At 62.1% G+C, this 14,399-nt stretch overlaps 1 protein-coding gene across 7 annotated transcripts; it reads right to left on the minus strand.

Moving 5' to 3' along the window:
• Nucleotides 1-313: 313 nt before the first annotated feature.
• On the minus strand, nucleotides 314-14,399 carry LOC115645281 (zinc finger protein 436-like). 7 transcript variants are annotated; one of them, XM_030549686.1, is made up of 8 exons: nucleotides 14,325-14,393; nucleotides 6,943-7,039; nucleotides 6,310-6,392; nucleotides 6,025-6,151; nucleotides 4,871-4,975; nucleotides 4,187-4,270; nucleotides 3,303-3,404; nucleotides 314-2,215 (listed from the first exon to the last, which is right to left on the minus strand). In XM_030549686.1, exons 1-8 carry the CDS (start codon nucleotides 14,358-14,360, stop codon nucleotides 1,086-1,088), a joined length of 1,764 nt encoding a protein of 587 aa, XP_030405546.1. In that variant the 5' UTR covers nucleotides 14,361-14,393; the 3' UTR covers nucleotides 314-1,085. The 7 variants fall into 7 exon arrangements, with proteins under 7 accessions (XP_030405546.1, XP_030405545.1, XP_030405548.1 ...); XM_030549685.1 differs by having other exon boundaries at nucleotides 4,187-4,273; XM_030549688.1 differs by lacking the exon at nucleotides 6,943-7,039 and having other exon boundaries at nucleotides 4,187-4,273; nucleotides 14,325-14,392.

Consider the following 14,399-nt stretch of genomic DNA (forward strand, 5'->3'; position numbering starts at 1 on the left):
AGCGTCAGCCATCCCATGGCCAGGGAACAAAGCCTGAAGTGCCATAGCTGGAGCTCGCCACTAAAGGGCTGATGCCCGACCCCACTCTCCCCAGGAAGGTGAGGAACTCATGGGCTGCCTGCTCCTCAGGCTTGTGTCTCTCCAGATGGGGCAAGACCCAACCACTACTGACAACCCTGGAGGTGGGGCCAATGCTTTGTGCCCCCCCACCCCACCCCGTCACTGCCTAGGAGGCCGTGGCTGCAAGAAAAGCCCCTGGTGGCCGCATTTGAGAAACTCCCTGGAAATTTCCATTACATGCATCTGAGGAAGTGGGTATTCACCCACGAAAGCTCATGCTCCAAAACGTCTGTCAGTCTATAAGGTGCCAGAGGATTCTTTGCTCCTATTACCGCAGTCACCTGCACTGTCTGGGCCAGGCAGCTCCAGCCAGGGGTGAGGCCCGGTCAGCAGGGCGAGTCTCCCATCAGGGTGAGCCGCTCAGGAAGCGGGGCTAAGCAGTAATGGAGTGTAACACACACAGTGCTGGTTGCCAGGGCTAGGGCCACAAGAACGCACAGGGGAGATGGATGTTACACGGAGGTTAGGTTCTGAAGTCAGCGCGTAAGGCGAAAATCGCGTATAGTCAAACGCTCATTGAGTGGAATGGCGGGCGGAATCGCCCGCGCTACAGGTACAGTATTTCAATTGTTATTTCTCTCTTTTGTTTTGCAGAGCGCGTACAGTTAAAATCGCGTAAGTTAAATGTGCCTGTGATGCGACTCCACTGTAACTTCGCTTGCTTGAGATGTCGGGGGGCGGAGAATCAGACTCTGGTGTAAGTGCTGTTGAAACCAATGGGATCTCAGTCCTGGAGGTGCTGCCAGACAACATGTTGGCTGGGGTGACTTGATCTAGCCCCCGCGGCTAGTCCCTTTCCCTGCTCCCCCCTCCGCTCAGCTCCCTCAGTTAGCACATCTGCTGACACTGGCTCCTCATTTGCACCGGCCGGAAGGGGAGCAGAACACGGGTCACGACCCAAGTGACGTGGTTCCATCACCCACCCTGATTTCCTGACCGGCTCACAGCAGCACCCCGATGGTGGTTCATTCCTTGCCGGGCTGAGCCAGGCCGGCCACTGGGAGCCGCTGGCCCAGGTGGGTCCGTTGGTGGGCAAGGAGGTTGGACACGTTGCTGAAGCTCTTGCCACACTGGGCGCAGGGGTAGGGGCGCTCGCCCGTGTGCACCCGCTGGTGCTTGGTGAGGTCCTGCTTCTGGCTGAAGCTCTTGTTGCAGTCCGTGCAGGGGTAGGGACGCTCGCCCGTGTGCACCCGCTGGTGCTTGGTGAGGTCGTGCTTCAAGCTGAAGCTCTTGCCACAGTAGGCGCAGGGGTAGGGGCGCTCGCCTGTGTGGGTCCGCCAGTGCGTGTACAGATTGGAGACCTGGCTGAAGGCCCGGCCGCAGTCGCTGCAGAGGTAGGGCTTCTCTCCCGTGTGGACGCGCCGGTGCGTCTTGAGCCGCTGGCTCTGCCCGAAGCTCTTGCCGCAGTCAGCGCAGACGTAGGGCCGCTCGCCGGTGTGGATGCGCTGGTGGATGGTCAGCTTCTGCTTGTCCTTGAAGCTCTTGTCGCAGTCAGTGCAGGCGAAGGGCCGCTCGCCCGTGTGGATGCGCTGGTGGCGGACCAGCACCTGCTTCAGGGTGAAGCTGCGCCCGCAGAGGTTGCAGGCGAAGGGCCGCTCCCCGGTGTGGATGCGCTGGTGCTTGATGAGGTTGGAGACATGGCTGAAGCTCTTGCTGCAGTCCGTGCAGGGGTAGGGGCGCTCCCCCGAGTGGGTTCTCTGGTGCTTGGTGAGATCCCACTTCCTCCGGAAACCTTTCCCGCACTCCGGGCACTTGTGGGGCTTCTCCTTCTTGGGAACGCTGCTCTCCTGCACGCCGGGAGGGGCCGTCCCATTGGCTCTCGGGGCACACACCAGGCACGGGCTCGGCCCCTCTCCAGTCTCAGGCCCTGACCGCATATTTGGGGAGTTGCTAGAGCACCAGTCACACCCCCGCGTGGCCCCCAGCTCACTCTCCGGTCTCTGAGACCCACACGAGCTCAGGGCAGTTCCTTGCAGCTCAGGGCTCAGGACAGCTCCCTCTTCTGATCCCCGGAATAACACCCTGTAGGGCTGCAGGGTCTCAGCCCCTTCATCCGGATGCTGCTCCTCAGAACTGCTCCTGGACCTGCCATTTGCTGGGTGGAAAAGAGAGTCCAGAGATTATCCCTCAGGGAAGAGGGGGCACTAATACTTTGGGACCAAGCACACCCCTTCTTGCACGACACTTCTCCCAGGAAGCACTGCAGCTCCTGCAGGAAGTGGAGAAGGGCCTGCGATTTCAACAGGGAATAGACAATGGGCCAAATTCATGCTGAGGTAATTCCATTAACTCCAGTGCAGTTACCCCAGCGAGGCGCTGGCTCAGTGTGTTCTCAGGAAAGTGAGTTTTCTCTTGTGATTGCCCCAGAGCTCCCAGTGCTGAACTGCCAACCCCCGGGCAATGGGCATCTCCAGGGTGCAGGCCTCACCCTGAGCAGCATCCCTGACCGGCGATTTGTGCCGCGTCTCCCAGCATCCGGTGAGTGCAGCAGCCACCCGGAGAAAGTCACCAACACTGCAAAGCACTGAGGGTAAAAGAACAGGGAAGAGCCTGACCTGCCCCGTGCAGAGAGAGTCCAGCATGGGCAGACTCAGTGTGAGGGTGACCAGAGGGAGTTTCCCGGGGGCTCTCCTAGCAGGCCCACCTGCTCCCAGTTAGGGGATTTAGGGAGAGCGAATCCAGCAAGAGTTTCCCCTAATCTTAACCACCTGAGCATTAAAAATAGCCTCCCATGAGAGAGGCACAGAGGTGTCTGACCCTGGACGTTCTGTAAGGGACTGAAGGCGTCAGGGCTGTAGGGAGGAAACTGTGTGTGTAAGGGGAGAAGGTGAATATTCCTCATCTAAACACCCACTGACTGGAGGGGCTGGGGTTCTGCCCTGTGCGTGCGCCGAGTGTGAACGCCCAGTAGCTGCAGAGAGTGCAATGGAGAGAGTCTGGGCGAACAGTGTGGCAGCAGAGCAGTATCCGCTCAGCAGCTGCATTCCCAGATCTCTCCGCAATATCCCAGAGAGAATAGGAAACAGGTGGGCAAAGGGCTTGGCCTGAGAGGGGACAGAAGGCCGATGGGCACCTCCTGAGACACAACAAATCCTGCTGGAGGAAGCCCGGTCAGCAGCTGGGACAGAGTCACTGCTCCCTACTCTGGAGTCAGCGCGGCTCCCAGGATCACTGCTGCTCACCTCGGCCGATGCTCTCGGGTCTCTCCCATGCCACGGCGCACTGGAGGATGCTGGCCCATAACTGGTGCTGCTGCTCCCCGGACCCACTCAGGACATCGCCACCTGACAGGTGAAAAAGAGAATCCAGAAATTGTCTCACAAGCTGCAGCCAACGGCTCCTAACCACCAGCAGTGGGATGGGGCTGGGACATCCCCCCAGCTGGCACGCACAGCCTGGCACCCGCAGCACAGAACTCCCAGCTCCTCAGAGCACAGAGGGATGGTGGCGTCATTTGGGGAGGGTTGAATTGCAGCAGGGAGGAAGCAGAAACAAGGGGCCAAATCTCCTCTGCTGTACGCAGGTCCCACTGCATTCAAGGCTTCCCCCAGGGCTGATGATACCCCAGGAAGCCTGTTTCCTTGGCCAACGTCTTGCGAGTCCCTCATGGGTACCAGATATGCTGGGAAGGTGGCATCGCCCAGTCACACCCACCTGGGAGGACACAGCCCAAATCTTCCCCCACAGCAGCCTGCGGCAGCATTCCCATGAAGGGGCCCCTATCCATGGGCTGAGAATAGGACACCGTCGCTGCCCATACAGAGACACTGCTGAGGATGAAAGCCCAGGAGCACCTACCCTCTCCCCAGCAGGAGGCGGGGGGCCAGCGAGCAGGCAGGGAAGAGTCCATGCTGGATGAATGGGATGTAAGATAACCAGACACAGGTCTGCATGGGCCCCCAACCCAGTCAGTGATCTTAAGGTAACGGAGCACAGGGCCTTTTCCTAACCTCAGCCCCATGTGAACGAGGAACAGAGCCCTCAGCAGCCTGGGACAGGGTCTCTGCCCAGCTCTTCTCTCCGGGGTCCAGGCAGCACCAAGGGAGCTGGGCTGGGTGCTACTCACCTCGGCAGTGACTCTCCGGAGGCTCCCACACCCTGGAGTCCTGCTGGGGGCTGACCCATGGCTCACAGAACTGCTCCTCCTCCTCTGCTGGAAGGAACATAACCCAGATGCTACTTCCTAGGCCTGGGAAACACTCAGACCCCCTTGCAGTGGGGCCTGACTGAGGCAGCCCCGCATCCTTCCCCCAGCATATGCGTCCGTACGTCGCCCTGTCAGCACAGCGCTGATGGCTCTGCCTGGCCGCGGCCGGGCGGGAGGATGATCCCGCTTTGGAGCAGCAAATACTGGAAGTGTCCAGCAGGGCAGCAGGGATGTGGGGGTGAAAGAGCCAGCACCTGACTAACAGCCCCCTCCCCAGGAGAGACCGAAACAGGAGAGCGTGCCAGGTCAGCGGACAAGTCTCACTGAAATAATCATGGTCCACAGGGAGCCTGAAAACTGAGGAGCAAGGGCTTGTGCTGGGGATGAAAGGGCAGGGGAGGGGAGGCAGGTGGGACAGGCCCAGACATGACACCTGGGCTGGAGGAAGCCGGGGAGAAAGAGAAGCCAGGGCAGCAGCCTGGGACGGGGTCACTGGACTCTGACCCTTACAGCCCCCTCTAACCATATGGTTCTACGATTCTGCGATTCCAGTCACTGCAGAGCATGAGCAGCGCGGAGGGAGCTGGGATTGCTGATACTCACCCGCAGAGGGGCTCTCCCACGCCACGGGGCCCTGTGGGGTGTGGACCCACGGCTCTTCCCCACGCTCCAGCCGATATAAGAGGTCAGGCTTGGGGCCCAGGTAGCCTGTGAGTGGGAAGAGACCGGGGCGGTCAGGGCTTGGTATACATGAACAGTTTTGTCTTGATTTCAGTGAACAGTTTGCCATCACCTGAACAATTGATGTAAAACCCCTCAGGAGCGTCCCAGTTCTGAAATGGACAAGGACTAAGAGGGTGGATAGGAACAGGCTGAAAGGTGTGGAAATGCCACAGAAGAAACAATACGTTTATCACCTTGAAGTGTTCCTTTTAACTGACACTCAGCCAGTGAGACGAAAGGGCCACGTCACACCTCTCTGTGCCCCTACGTGCTGCAGAAGGGTGCGCAGACCCTGCAATTATCGACTCCAAACACCATTTGCTGCAGCGCTGCCCATTCAGCTGGCTTGTTTAGAGCTCTCTGAGCAAGTGTCTGCCCAGAGACACTCAGGGAAGTGACAAAGGGCTTGTCTGCACTTGAAATGCACCATTGCTGCCAGTTTGGTGCCGATTTTCAAAATGTGCAGAAATGACACAGAAAATATAGAGGTTATTAATAGCGTAATAGACATCCATGCACAGGCCAGAATCCTTGACATAACTCAGGCCTCAGCCTATAGCAGCAAATGCTGCTTTTGTGTTTCACACACAGATGTAGGCTGGGTAGCTGCAATGGCTACCTAGCTAGGCCTAACCACAAACCCTCACACAGCTGTGAAGTGACTGGCCAGTGAGCACGCCCTGTTTGTCTTGCCCCTGACAAGCAGCCTATGACCCGTTTTTTTGAAACCTCACCTAGGGAGATCACTGTGACAGCTGGAGAGAGAAAACAGCAGCAGCTGTCATAACACCCTGAATGAGTCACCCACACGACCTGCGCAGCTTGAGAAGCTGGTCATCCCTGCAAGCGCGAAGCAGAGCTGGAGAACCTACCATCATGCCAGAGTGTTATTACACAGACTTTCAATGGTTTTAAATCACCCCTTGCTTTTCTGGGGGACGGCTGGGATTCTGAATGCAGATCAAACGTGCTAATGGAAGCCCCAAAACAGAGCCCACACACATCACAGCAAAAGAAGGAAAAGAGCTCTTTACCCAAAGAAAGCAGCATTTCATAGTTCTCCGTCATCACCTCCCGGTACAGCTCCTTCTGCCACTCCGCAAACATGTCCCACTCCTCCCGGGAGAAATAGACAGCGATGTCATCAAATACCACCGGCACCTGCAATCACAAGCATTCCACGCTCAGCACCGCCTGTAGCCCCGAGTCCCAGCAAAAGGACTTTTTAAGGGGGAAATTCACTCCGTGCAGAAGGCTAGCACAGGACCCAAGCCCCATGTCAGCCCTAGCTCTGTGAAAAATTCACAGAAATAACCCACAGAAAATATCTTCAGGGGGGTATCCATCCCCATGTAACTCAGCCAGACTGGGTGATCACAGTGGTCCCTTCTGGACTTGGAGTCTATGGAAAAAAACATGCAACATCAGTACCAAATGCAGCCTGGAGCAAGTAGGTTCAACCCCCATGGGAGTGTTTGGGCCAGATTCAGTGGTGATGTAAGTGGTAGCATGAGAGGCTAATAGAATGTGTGTCCTGATCTAGTCTGGGCTAGCTCCCAGTCCGGTGTGCAGGGTGAGGGTAATGCACCTGCCAAACCGGTCAAAAAGGAATTATTCTTGTGCAGCCTTTGTCCATAGCTATCCGTGTGCGTGGCAGCACCCACCCCTATGGAAACCCTGGGCTGGGGCACAGCAGCTGCAGTAAATTCGAGCAGCCTGATTCTGTGCTTTACCCGCTCCTATATCACTTTCGTACAGGTGTAAATACTGAGAAACTGCATTGAAGCCAATGATGTTACACAGGTGTAACCTATATCACAGTCTGGCCAACGAGCAGTTCCTGGTCCCACTGAAATCAGTGGCAAAATCGCCAAGCGGCTGCAGGAATCGGCCGGAAGTCCCCACAGAGTTTACCAGAGCCAGGGTGCAAAAGGAAAACGTCACTAACGTACGCAGGGCGGGGGGAAGGAGGATGCTGAATAGATGCTCTGCACCACTACAGTCCAGGGTCCCTGCAGTCAGCCCGAAACAATGGGTGAAATCCAGAATCTATTGAAGACAAGGGAGGTTTTGCACAGACTTCAGTGGGGCCAGGCTTTCACAAGGCAGCTCTAAGAAAGGCGTGAGCTATCCCCACTCACGGCAGTGTGTTCATCAGGAAGGTGGCCTGGGGACTATTTAAATATCCACATTGCTCACTCACTGATCAACAGTCCAGCCTTATTAGGTAACTGCCTGGTTTATGCTGCTAACCCAGACAGAGAAACATGGACTTGTGCTCGTCTCTGCTCTTCTAATGAAGCATAACACAGACCTGTTCACACTGAGATTGTATTTGGGTCTTGTCCGCCCTGGGTCTCCTGGAATGCTCTGTGCACGACTGGAGAGCTGGGGCTACTTATTGAAAGTGCTAAAGAATGTGCCCATTGCATGCTCTGGGCACATGAACAAAAGCAATAAAAATAGCATCACAATTTACAAGTAGGACCCACTGGCCCAATACAAAGACCCTGCTAAGCCCCAAAACCTCTCACAGCGCCCCTCATCCACCATGCAACACTCCCTCCTCCCTGGAGATCTGGCACATGGCCCTGGCTGCTGAGGGCATGGGGCAGCCCACCCATCCCAGAGCCATTATCCCAAGCTGTATTGTCTGCTCATAACCCTGGCTGCTGAATGCACGGAGCACCACACACTGCAGAGCCGTGTTCCCAGGCCATACTGTCTGCACACGGCCCTGGCTACTGAGTGTACGGAGCACCACACACCGCAGAGCCGTGTTCCCAGGCCATACTGTCTGCACACGGCCCTGGCTACTGAGTGCACGGAGCACCACACACCGCAGAGCCGTGTTCCCAGGCCATACTGTCTGCACACGGCCCTGGCTACTGAGTGCACGGAGCACCACACACCGCAGAGCCGTGTTCCCAGGCCATACTGTCTGCACACGGCCCTGGCTGCTGAGTGCACGGAGCACCACACACCGCTGAGCCGTGTTCCCAGGCCATACTGTCCGCACACGGCCCTGGCTACTGAGTGCACGGAGCACCACACACCGCAGAGCCGTGTTCCCAGGCCATACTGTCCGCACACGGCCCTGGCTACTGAGTGCACGGAGCACCACACACCGCAGAGCCGTGTTCCCAGGCCATACTGTCTGCACACGGCCCTGGCTACTGAGTGCACGGAGCACCACACACCGCAGAGCCGTGTTCCCAGGCCATACTGTCTGCACACGGCCCTGGCTACTGAGTGCACGGAGCACCACACACCGCAGAGCCGTGTTCCCAGGCCATACTGTCTGCACACGGCCCTGGCTACTGAGTGCACGGAGCCCCACACACCGCAGAGCCGTGTTCCCAGGCCATACTGTCTGCACACGGCCCTGGCTACTGAGTGCACGGAGCACCACACACCGCAGAGCCGTGTTCCCAGGCCATACTGTCCGCACACGGCCCTGGCTACTGAGTGCACGGAGCGCCACACACCGCAGAGCCGTGTTCCCAGGCCATACTGTCCGCACACGGCCCTGGCTACTGAGTGCACGGAGCACCACACACCGCAGAGCCGTGTTCCCAGGCCATACTGTCTGCACACGGCCCTGGCTACTGAGTGCACGGAGCACCACACACCGCAGAGCCGTGTTCCCAGGCCATACTGTCCGCACACGGCCCTGGCTACTGAGTGCACGGAGCACCACACACCGCAGAGCCGTGTTCCCAGGCCATACTGTCTGCACACGGCCCTGGTTACTGAGTGCACGGAGCACCACACACCGCAGAGCCGTGTTCCCAGGCCATACTGTCCGCACACGGCCCTGGCTACTGAGTGCACGGAGCACCACACACCGCAGAGCCGTGTTCCCAGGCCATACTGTCTGCACACGGCCCTGGCTACTGAGTGCACGGAGCACCACACACCGCAGAGCCGTGTTCCCAGGCCATACTGTCTGCACACGGCCCTGGCTACTGAGTGCACGGAGCACCACACACCGCAGAGCCGTGTTCCCAGGCCATACTGTCTGCACACGGCCCTGGCTGCTGAATGCACGGAGCACCACACACCGCAGAGCCGTGTTCCCAGGCCATACTGTCTGCACACGGCCCTGGCTACTGAGTGCACGGAGCGCCACACACCGCAGAGCCGTGTTCCCAGGCCATACTGTCTGCACACGGCCCTGGCTACTGAATGCACGGAGCACCACACACCGCAGAGCCGTGTTCCCAGGCCATACTGTCTGCACACGGCCCTGGCTACTGAGTGCACGGAGCCCCACACACCGCAGAGCCGTGTTCCCAGGCCATACTGTCTGCACACGGCCCTGGCTGCTGAGTGCACGGAGCACCACACACCGCAGAGCCGTGTTCCCAGGCCATACTGTCTGCACATGGCCCTGGCTACTGAGTGCACGGAGCACCACACACCGCAGAGCCGTGTTCCCAGGCCATACTGTCTGCACACGGCCCTGGCTACTGAGTGCACGGAGCACCACACACCGCAGAGCCGTGTTCCCAGGCCATACTGTCTGCACACGGCCCTGGCTCCTGAGTGTACGGAGCACCACACACGGCAGAGCCGTGTTCCCAGGCCATACTGTCTGCACACGGCCCTGGCTGCTGAATGCACGGAGCACCACACACCGCAGAGCCGTGTTCCCAGGCCATACTGTCTGCACACGGCCCTGGCTGCTGAATGCACGGAGCACCACACACCGCAGAGCCGTGTTCCCAGGCCATACTGTCTGCACATGGCCCTGGCTACTGAGTGCACGGAGCACCACACACCGCAGAGCCGTGTTCCCAGGCCATACTGTCTGCACACGGCCCTGGCTGCTGAATGCACGGAGCACCACACACCGCAGAGCCGTGTTCCCAGGCCATACTGTCTGCACACGGCCCTGGCTCCTGAGTGTACGGAGCACCACACACCGCAGAGCCGTGTTCCCAGGCCATACTGTCTGCACACGGCCCTGGCTGCTGAGTGCACGGAGCACCACACACTGCAGAGCCGTGTTCCCAGGCCATACTGTCTGCACACGGCCCTGGCTACTGAGTGCACGGAGCACCACACACCGCAGAGCCGTGTTCCCAGGCCATACTGTCTGCACACGGCCCTGGCTCCTGAGTGTACGGAGCACCACACACCGCAGAGCCGTGTTCCCAGGCCATACTGTCTGCACACGGCCCTGGCTACTGAGTGCACGGAGCACCACACACCGCAGAGCCGTGTTCCCAGGCCATACTGTCTGCACACGGCCCTGGCTACTGAGTGCACTGGAGCACCACACACCGCAGAGCCGTGTTCCCAGGCCATACTGTCTGCACACGGCCCTGGCTACTGAGTGCACGGAGCACCACACACCGCAGAGCCGTGTTCCCAGGCCATACTGTCTGCACACGGCCCTGGCTACTGAGTGCACGGAGCACCACACACCGCAGAGCCGTGTTCCCAGGCCATACTGTCTGCACACGGCCCTGGCTACTGAGTGCATGGGGCAGCCCACACATCCCAGAGCCATTGTCTCAGGTGGTATTGCCTGTACATGGCCCTGGGCTCAGGTCCACAAGGGCTGTAGCTTCCTTTCCTTTTGACACGAAGCTTGAACTCTGCAGACCCAGCTGGGAAGGCGGCTGGCCTTGCTCAGCTCGTGCGTGCGGTGGGGACTAAGGCCTGGTCTACACTAGAAGTGTACATGGGCAGTGCTAAGGCGTCTCAGGGCAGGTCTATGCTTAAAATGCTGCGACACTGCAGCTGCGCCGCTGTAGTCAAGCCGCCCTGTGCCAGTGGGAGAGAGCTCCCGGTGTAGTTAATCCACCTCCGAGAGAGGCGGTAGCTGTGTAGGAGAGAGAGAACCTCTCCCGCCGACATAGCGCTGTCTACACCAGGGTTACAGTCGGTATAATTACATCATGCAGAGGTATGGATTTTCACACCTCTGAGCTGGGAGGGCAGTGGCTTGGGGTCATGGGGGGGTTCTCACTAGGTGGGAGGGGGAGTGGCTGGGGAGGGTTACTGGGGGTCCTGCTGGGTAGGGGGGCAGTGGCTGGGGGGGTTCACACGGGGCGGGTCCTGCTGGGGGGGGGCAATGGTTGGGAGGGATCAAACGGAGGGTCCCCACTGGGTGGAGGAGCAGTGGCAGGGGGGTCACACGGGGGGTCCTGTTGGGTAAGGAAGCAGTGGCTGGGGGGTCACACGGGGGGTCCTGCTGGGTGAGGAAGCAGTGGCTGGGGAGTCACACGGGGGGTCCTGCTAGGTAGGGGGAGCAGTGGCTGGGGGGTCACACGGGGGGTCTTGCTGAGGGGGGAGCAGTGGCTGGGGGGGTCACACGGGGGGTCCTGCTGGGTGAGGGAGCAGTGGCTGTGGGGTCACACGGGAGGTCCTGCTGGGTGGGAGGAGCAGTGGCTGGGGGGTCACCCGGGGGGGTCCTGCTGGGTAGGGGGAGCAGTGGCTGGCGGGTCACACGGGGGGTCCTGCTGGTAGGGGGAGCATGGCTTGGGAGGTCACAAGGGGATCCTGCTGGGTGGGAGGAGCAGGTGGTTGGGGGGTCACACGGGCGGTCCTGCTGGGTGAGGGAGCAGTGGGTGGGGGGTCACACAGGGGGTCCTGCTGGGTGGGGGGAGCTGTCGCTGGGAGGTCACAAGGGGGGTCCTGCTGGTAGGGGGAGCAGTGCTGGGGGTCACACTGGGGGGTCTTGCTGAGGGGGGTAACAGTGGCTGGGGGGGTCACACGGGGGGTCCTGCTGGGTGAGGGAGCAGTGGCTGGCGGGTCACACGGGGGGTCCTGCTGGGTAGGGGGAGCAGTGGCTGGGAGGTCACAAGGGGGGTCCTGATGGGTGAGGGAGCAGTGGCTGGGGGGTCACAGGGGGGTCCTGCTGGGTGGGAGGAGCAGTGGTTGGGGTGTCACACGGGGGGTCCTGCTGGGTGAAGGAGCAGTGGGTGGGGGATCACACAGGGGGTCCTGCTGGGTGGGGGGAGCAGTGGCTGGGGGGTCAGAATGGGGGTCCTGCTGGGTGGGGGGAGCTGTCGCTGGGAGGTCACACGGGGGGTCCTGCTGGGTAGGGGGAGCAGTGGCTGGGGGGGTCACACGGGGGGTCCTGCTGGGTGAGGGAGCAGTGGCTGGAGGGTCACATGGGGGGGTCCTGCTGCGTGGGGGAGCAGTGGCTGGGGGGTCACACAGGGGGTCCTGCTGGGTAGGGGGAGCAGTGGCTGGGGGGTCACACGGGCGGTCCTGCTGGGTAGGGGGAGCAGTGGCTGGGGGGTCACACGGGCGGTCCTGCTGGGTAGGGGGAGCAGTGGCTGCGGGGTCACACGGGGGGTCCTGCTGGGTAGGGGGAGCAGTGGCTGGGGGGTCACACGGGGGGTCCTGCTGGGTAGGGGGAGCAGTGGCTGCGGGGTCACACGGGGGGTCCTGCTGGGTGAGGGAGCAGTGGCTGGGGGGTCACACGGGGTGTCCTGCTGGGTAGGGGGAGCAGTGGCTGCGGGGTCACACGGGGGGTCCTGCTGGGTGAGGGATCAGTGGCTGGGGGGTCACACGGGGGGTCTTGCTGAGGGGGGAGGAGCAGTGGCTGGGGGGCCACACGGGGGGTCCTGCTGGGTAGGAGGAGCAGTGGCTGCGGGGTCACACGGGGGGTCCTGCTGGGTGAGGGAGCAGTGGCTGGGGGGTCACACGGGGTGTCCTGCTGGGTAGGGGGAGCAGTGGCTGCGGGGTCACACGGGGGGTCCTGCTGGGTGAGGGATCAGTGGCTGGGGGGTCACACGGGGGGTCTTGCTGAGGGGGGAGGAGCAGTGGCTGGGGGTCACACGGGGGGTCTTGCTGAGGGGGGAGTAGCAGTGGCTGGGGGGTCACACGGGGGGTCCTGCTGGGTAGGGGGAGCAGTGGCTGCGGGGTCACACGGGGGGTCCTGCTGGGTGAGGGATCAGTGGCTGGGGGGTCACACGGGGGGTCTTGCTGAGGGGGGAGGAGCAGTGGCTGGGGGGTCACACGGGGGGTCCTGCTGGGTAGGAGGAGCAGTGGCTGGGGGGTCACACGGGGGGTCCTGCTGAGGGGGGAGGAGCAGTGGCTGGGGGGTCACACGGGGGGGTCCTGCTGGGTAGGGGGAGCAGTGGCTGGGGGGTCACACGGGGGGTCCTGCTGGGTGGGGGGAGCAGTGCCTGGGGGGGTCACACGGGGGGTCTTGCTGGGTAGGGGGAGCAGTGGCTGGGGGGTCACACGGGGGGTCCTGTTGGGTGGGGGAGCAGTGGCTGGGGGGTCACACGGGGGGTCCCGCTGGGTGGGGGGAGCAGTGGCTGGGGGGTCACACGGGGGGCCCTGCTGGGTGGGGGGAGCAGTGGCTGGGGGGTCACACGGGGGGTCCCGCTGGGTGGGGGGAGCAGTGGCTGGGGGGTCACACGGGGGGTCCCGCTGGGTGGGGGGAGCAGTGGCTGGGGGGTCACACGGGGGGTCTTGCTGAGGGGGGGGAGCAGTGGCTGGGGGGTCACACGGGGGGTCCTGCTGGGTGGGGGGAGCAGTGGCTGGGGGGTCACATGGGGGGTCCTGCTGGGTGAGGGGAGCAGTGGCTGGGGGGTCACACGGGGGGTCCTGCTGGGTGAGGGGAGCAGTGGCTGGGGGGTCACACGGGGGGTCCTGCTGGGTGGGGGAGCAGTGGCTGGGGGGTCACACGGGGGGTCCTGCTGGGTGAGGGGAGCAGTGGCTGGGGGTCACACGGGGGGTCCTGCTGGGTGAGGGAGCAGTGGCTGGGGGGTCACACGGGGGGTCCCGCTGGGTGGGGGGAGCAGTGGCTGGGGGGTCACACGGGGGGTCTTGCTGAGGGGGGAGCAGTGGCTGGGGGGTCACACGGGGGGTCCTGCTGGGTGGGGGGAGCAGTGGCTGGGGGGTCACACGGGGGGTCCTGCTGGGTGAGGGGAGCAGTGGCTGGGGGGTCACACGGGGGGTCCTGCTGGGTGGGGGAGCAGTGGCTGGGGGGTCACACGGGGGGTCCTGCTGGGTGGGGGAGCAGTGGCTGGGGGGTCACACGGGGGGTCCTGCTGGGTGAGGGGAGCAGTGGCTGGGGGGTCACACGGGGGGTCCTGCTGGGTGGGGGAGCAGTGGCTGGGGGGTCACACGGGGGGGTCCCGCTGGGTGGGGGGAGCAGTGGCTGGGGGGTCACACGGGGGGTCCTGCTGGGTGGGGGGAGCAGTGGCTGGGGGGTCACACGGGGGGTCCCGCTGGGTGGGGGAGCAGTGGCTGGGGGGTCACACGGGGGGTCCCGCTGGGTGGGGGGAGCAGTGGCTGGGGGGTCACACGGGGGGTCCCGCTGGGGTGGGGCCCGTTGGGGGAGGCCGGTGCGGGCTCCTACCTGGGCAGGCGGGGCGGGTCCGTGTCTCCCGGCCATGCCCGGCGGGCGGCTCCCCGCGCAGCAGGAGGCTCCGGG

The sequence above is a fragment of the Gopherus evgoodei genome, chromosome 2 (genome assembly GCF_007399415.2).
Source record: "Gopherus evgoodei ecotype Sinaloan lineage chromosome 2, rGopEvg1_v1.p, whole genome shotgun sequence".
Taxonomy (NCBI): domain Eukaryota; kingdom Metazoa; phylum Chordata; order Testudines; family Testudinidae; genus Gopherus; species Gopherus evgoodei.

What these genes read in the sequence shown, in the direction of transcription:
- LOC115645281 (XM_030549685.1), bottom strand. Translation starts at nt 14,360, where the DNA reads ATGGCCGGGAGACACGGACCCGCCCCGCCTGCCCAG. An exon ending in GACCCGCCCCGCCTGCCCAG is followed by an intron (nt 7,040 to 14,324) that starts GTAGGAGCCCGC and finishes TGTCTTCAATAG; the next exon opens with ATTCTGGATTTCACCCATTG. An exon ending in ACCCGAGAGCATCGGCCGAG is followed by an intron (nt 2,216 to 3,302) that starts GTGAGCAGCAGT and finishes TTTTCCACCCAG; the next exon opens with CAAATGGCAGGTCCAGGAGC.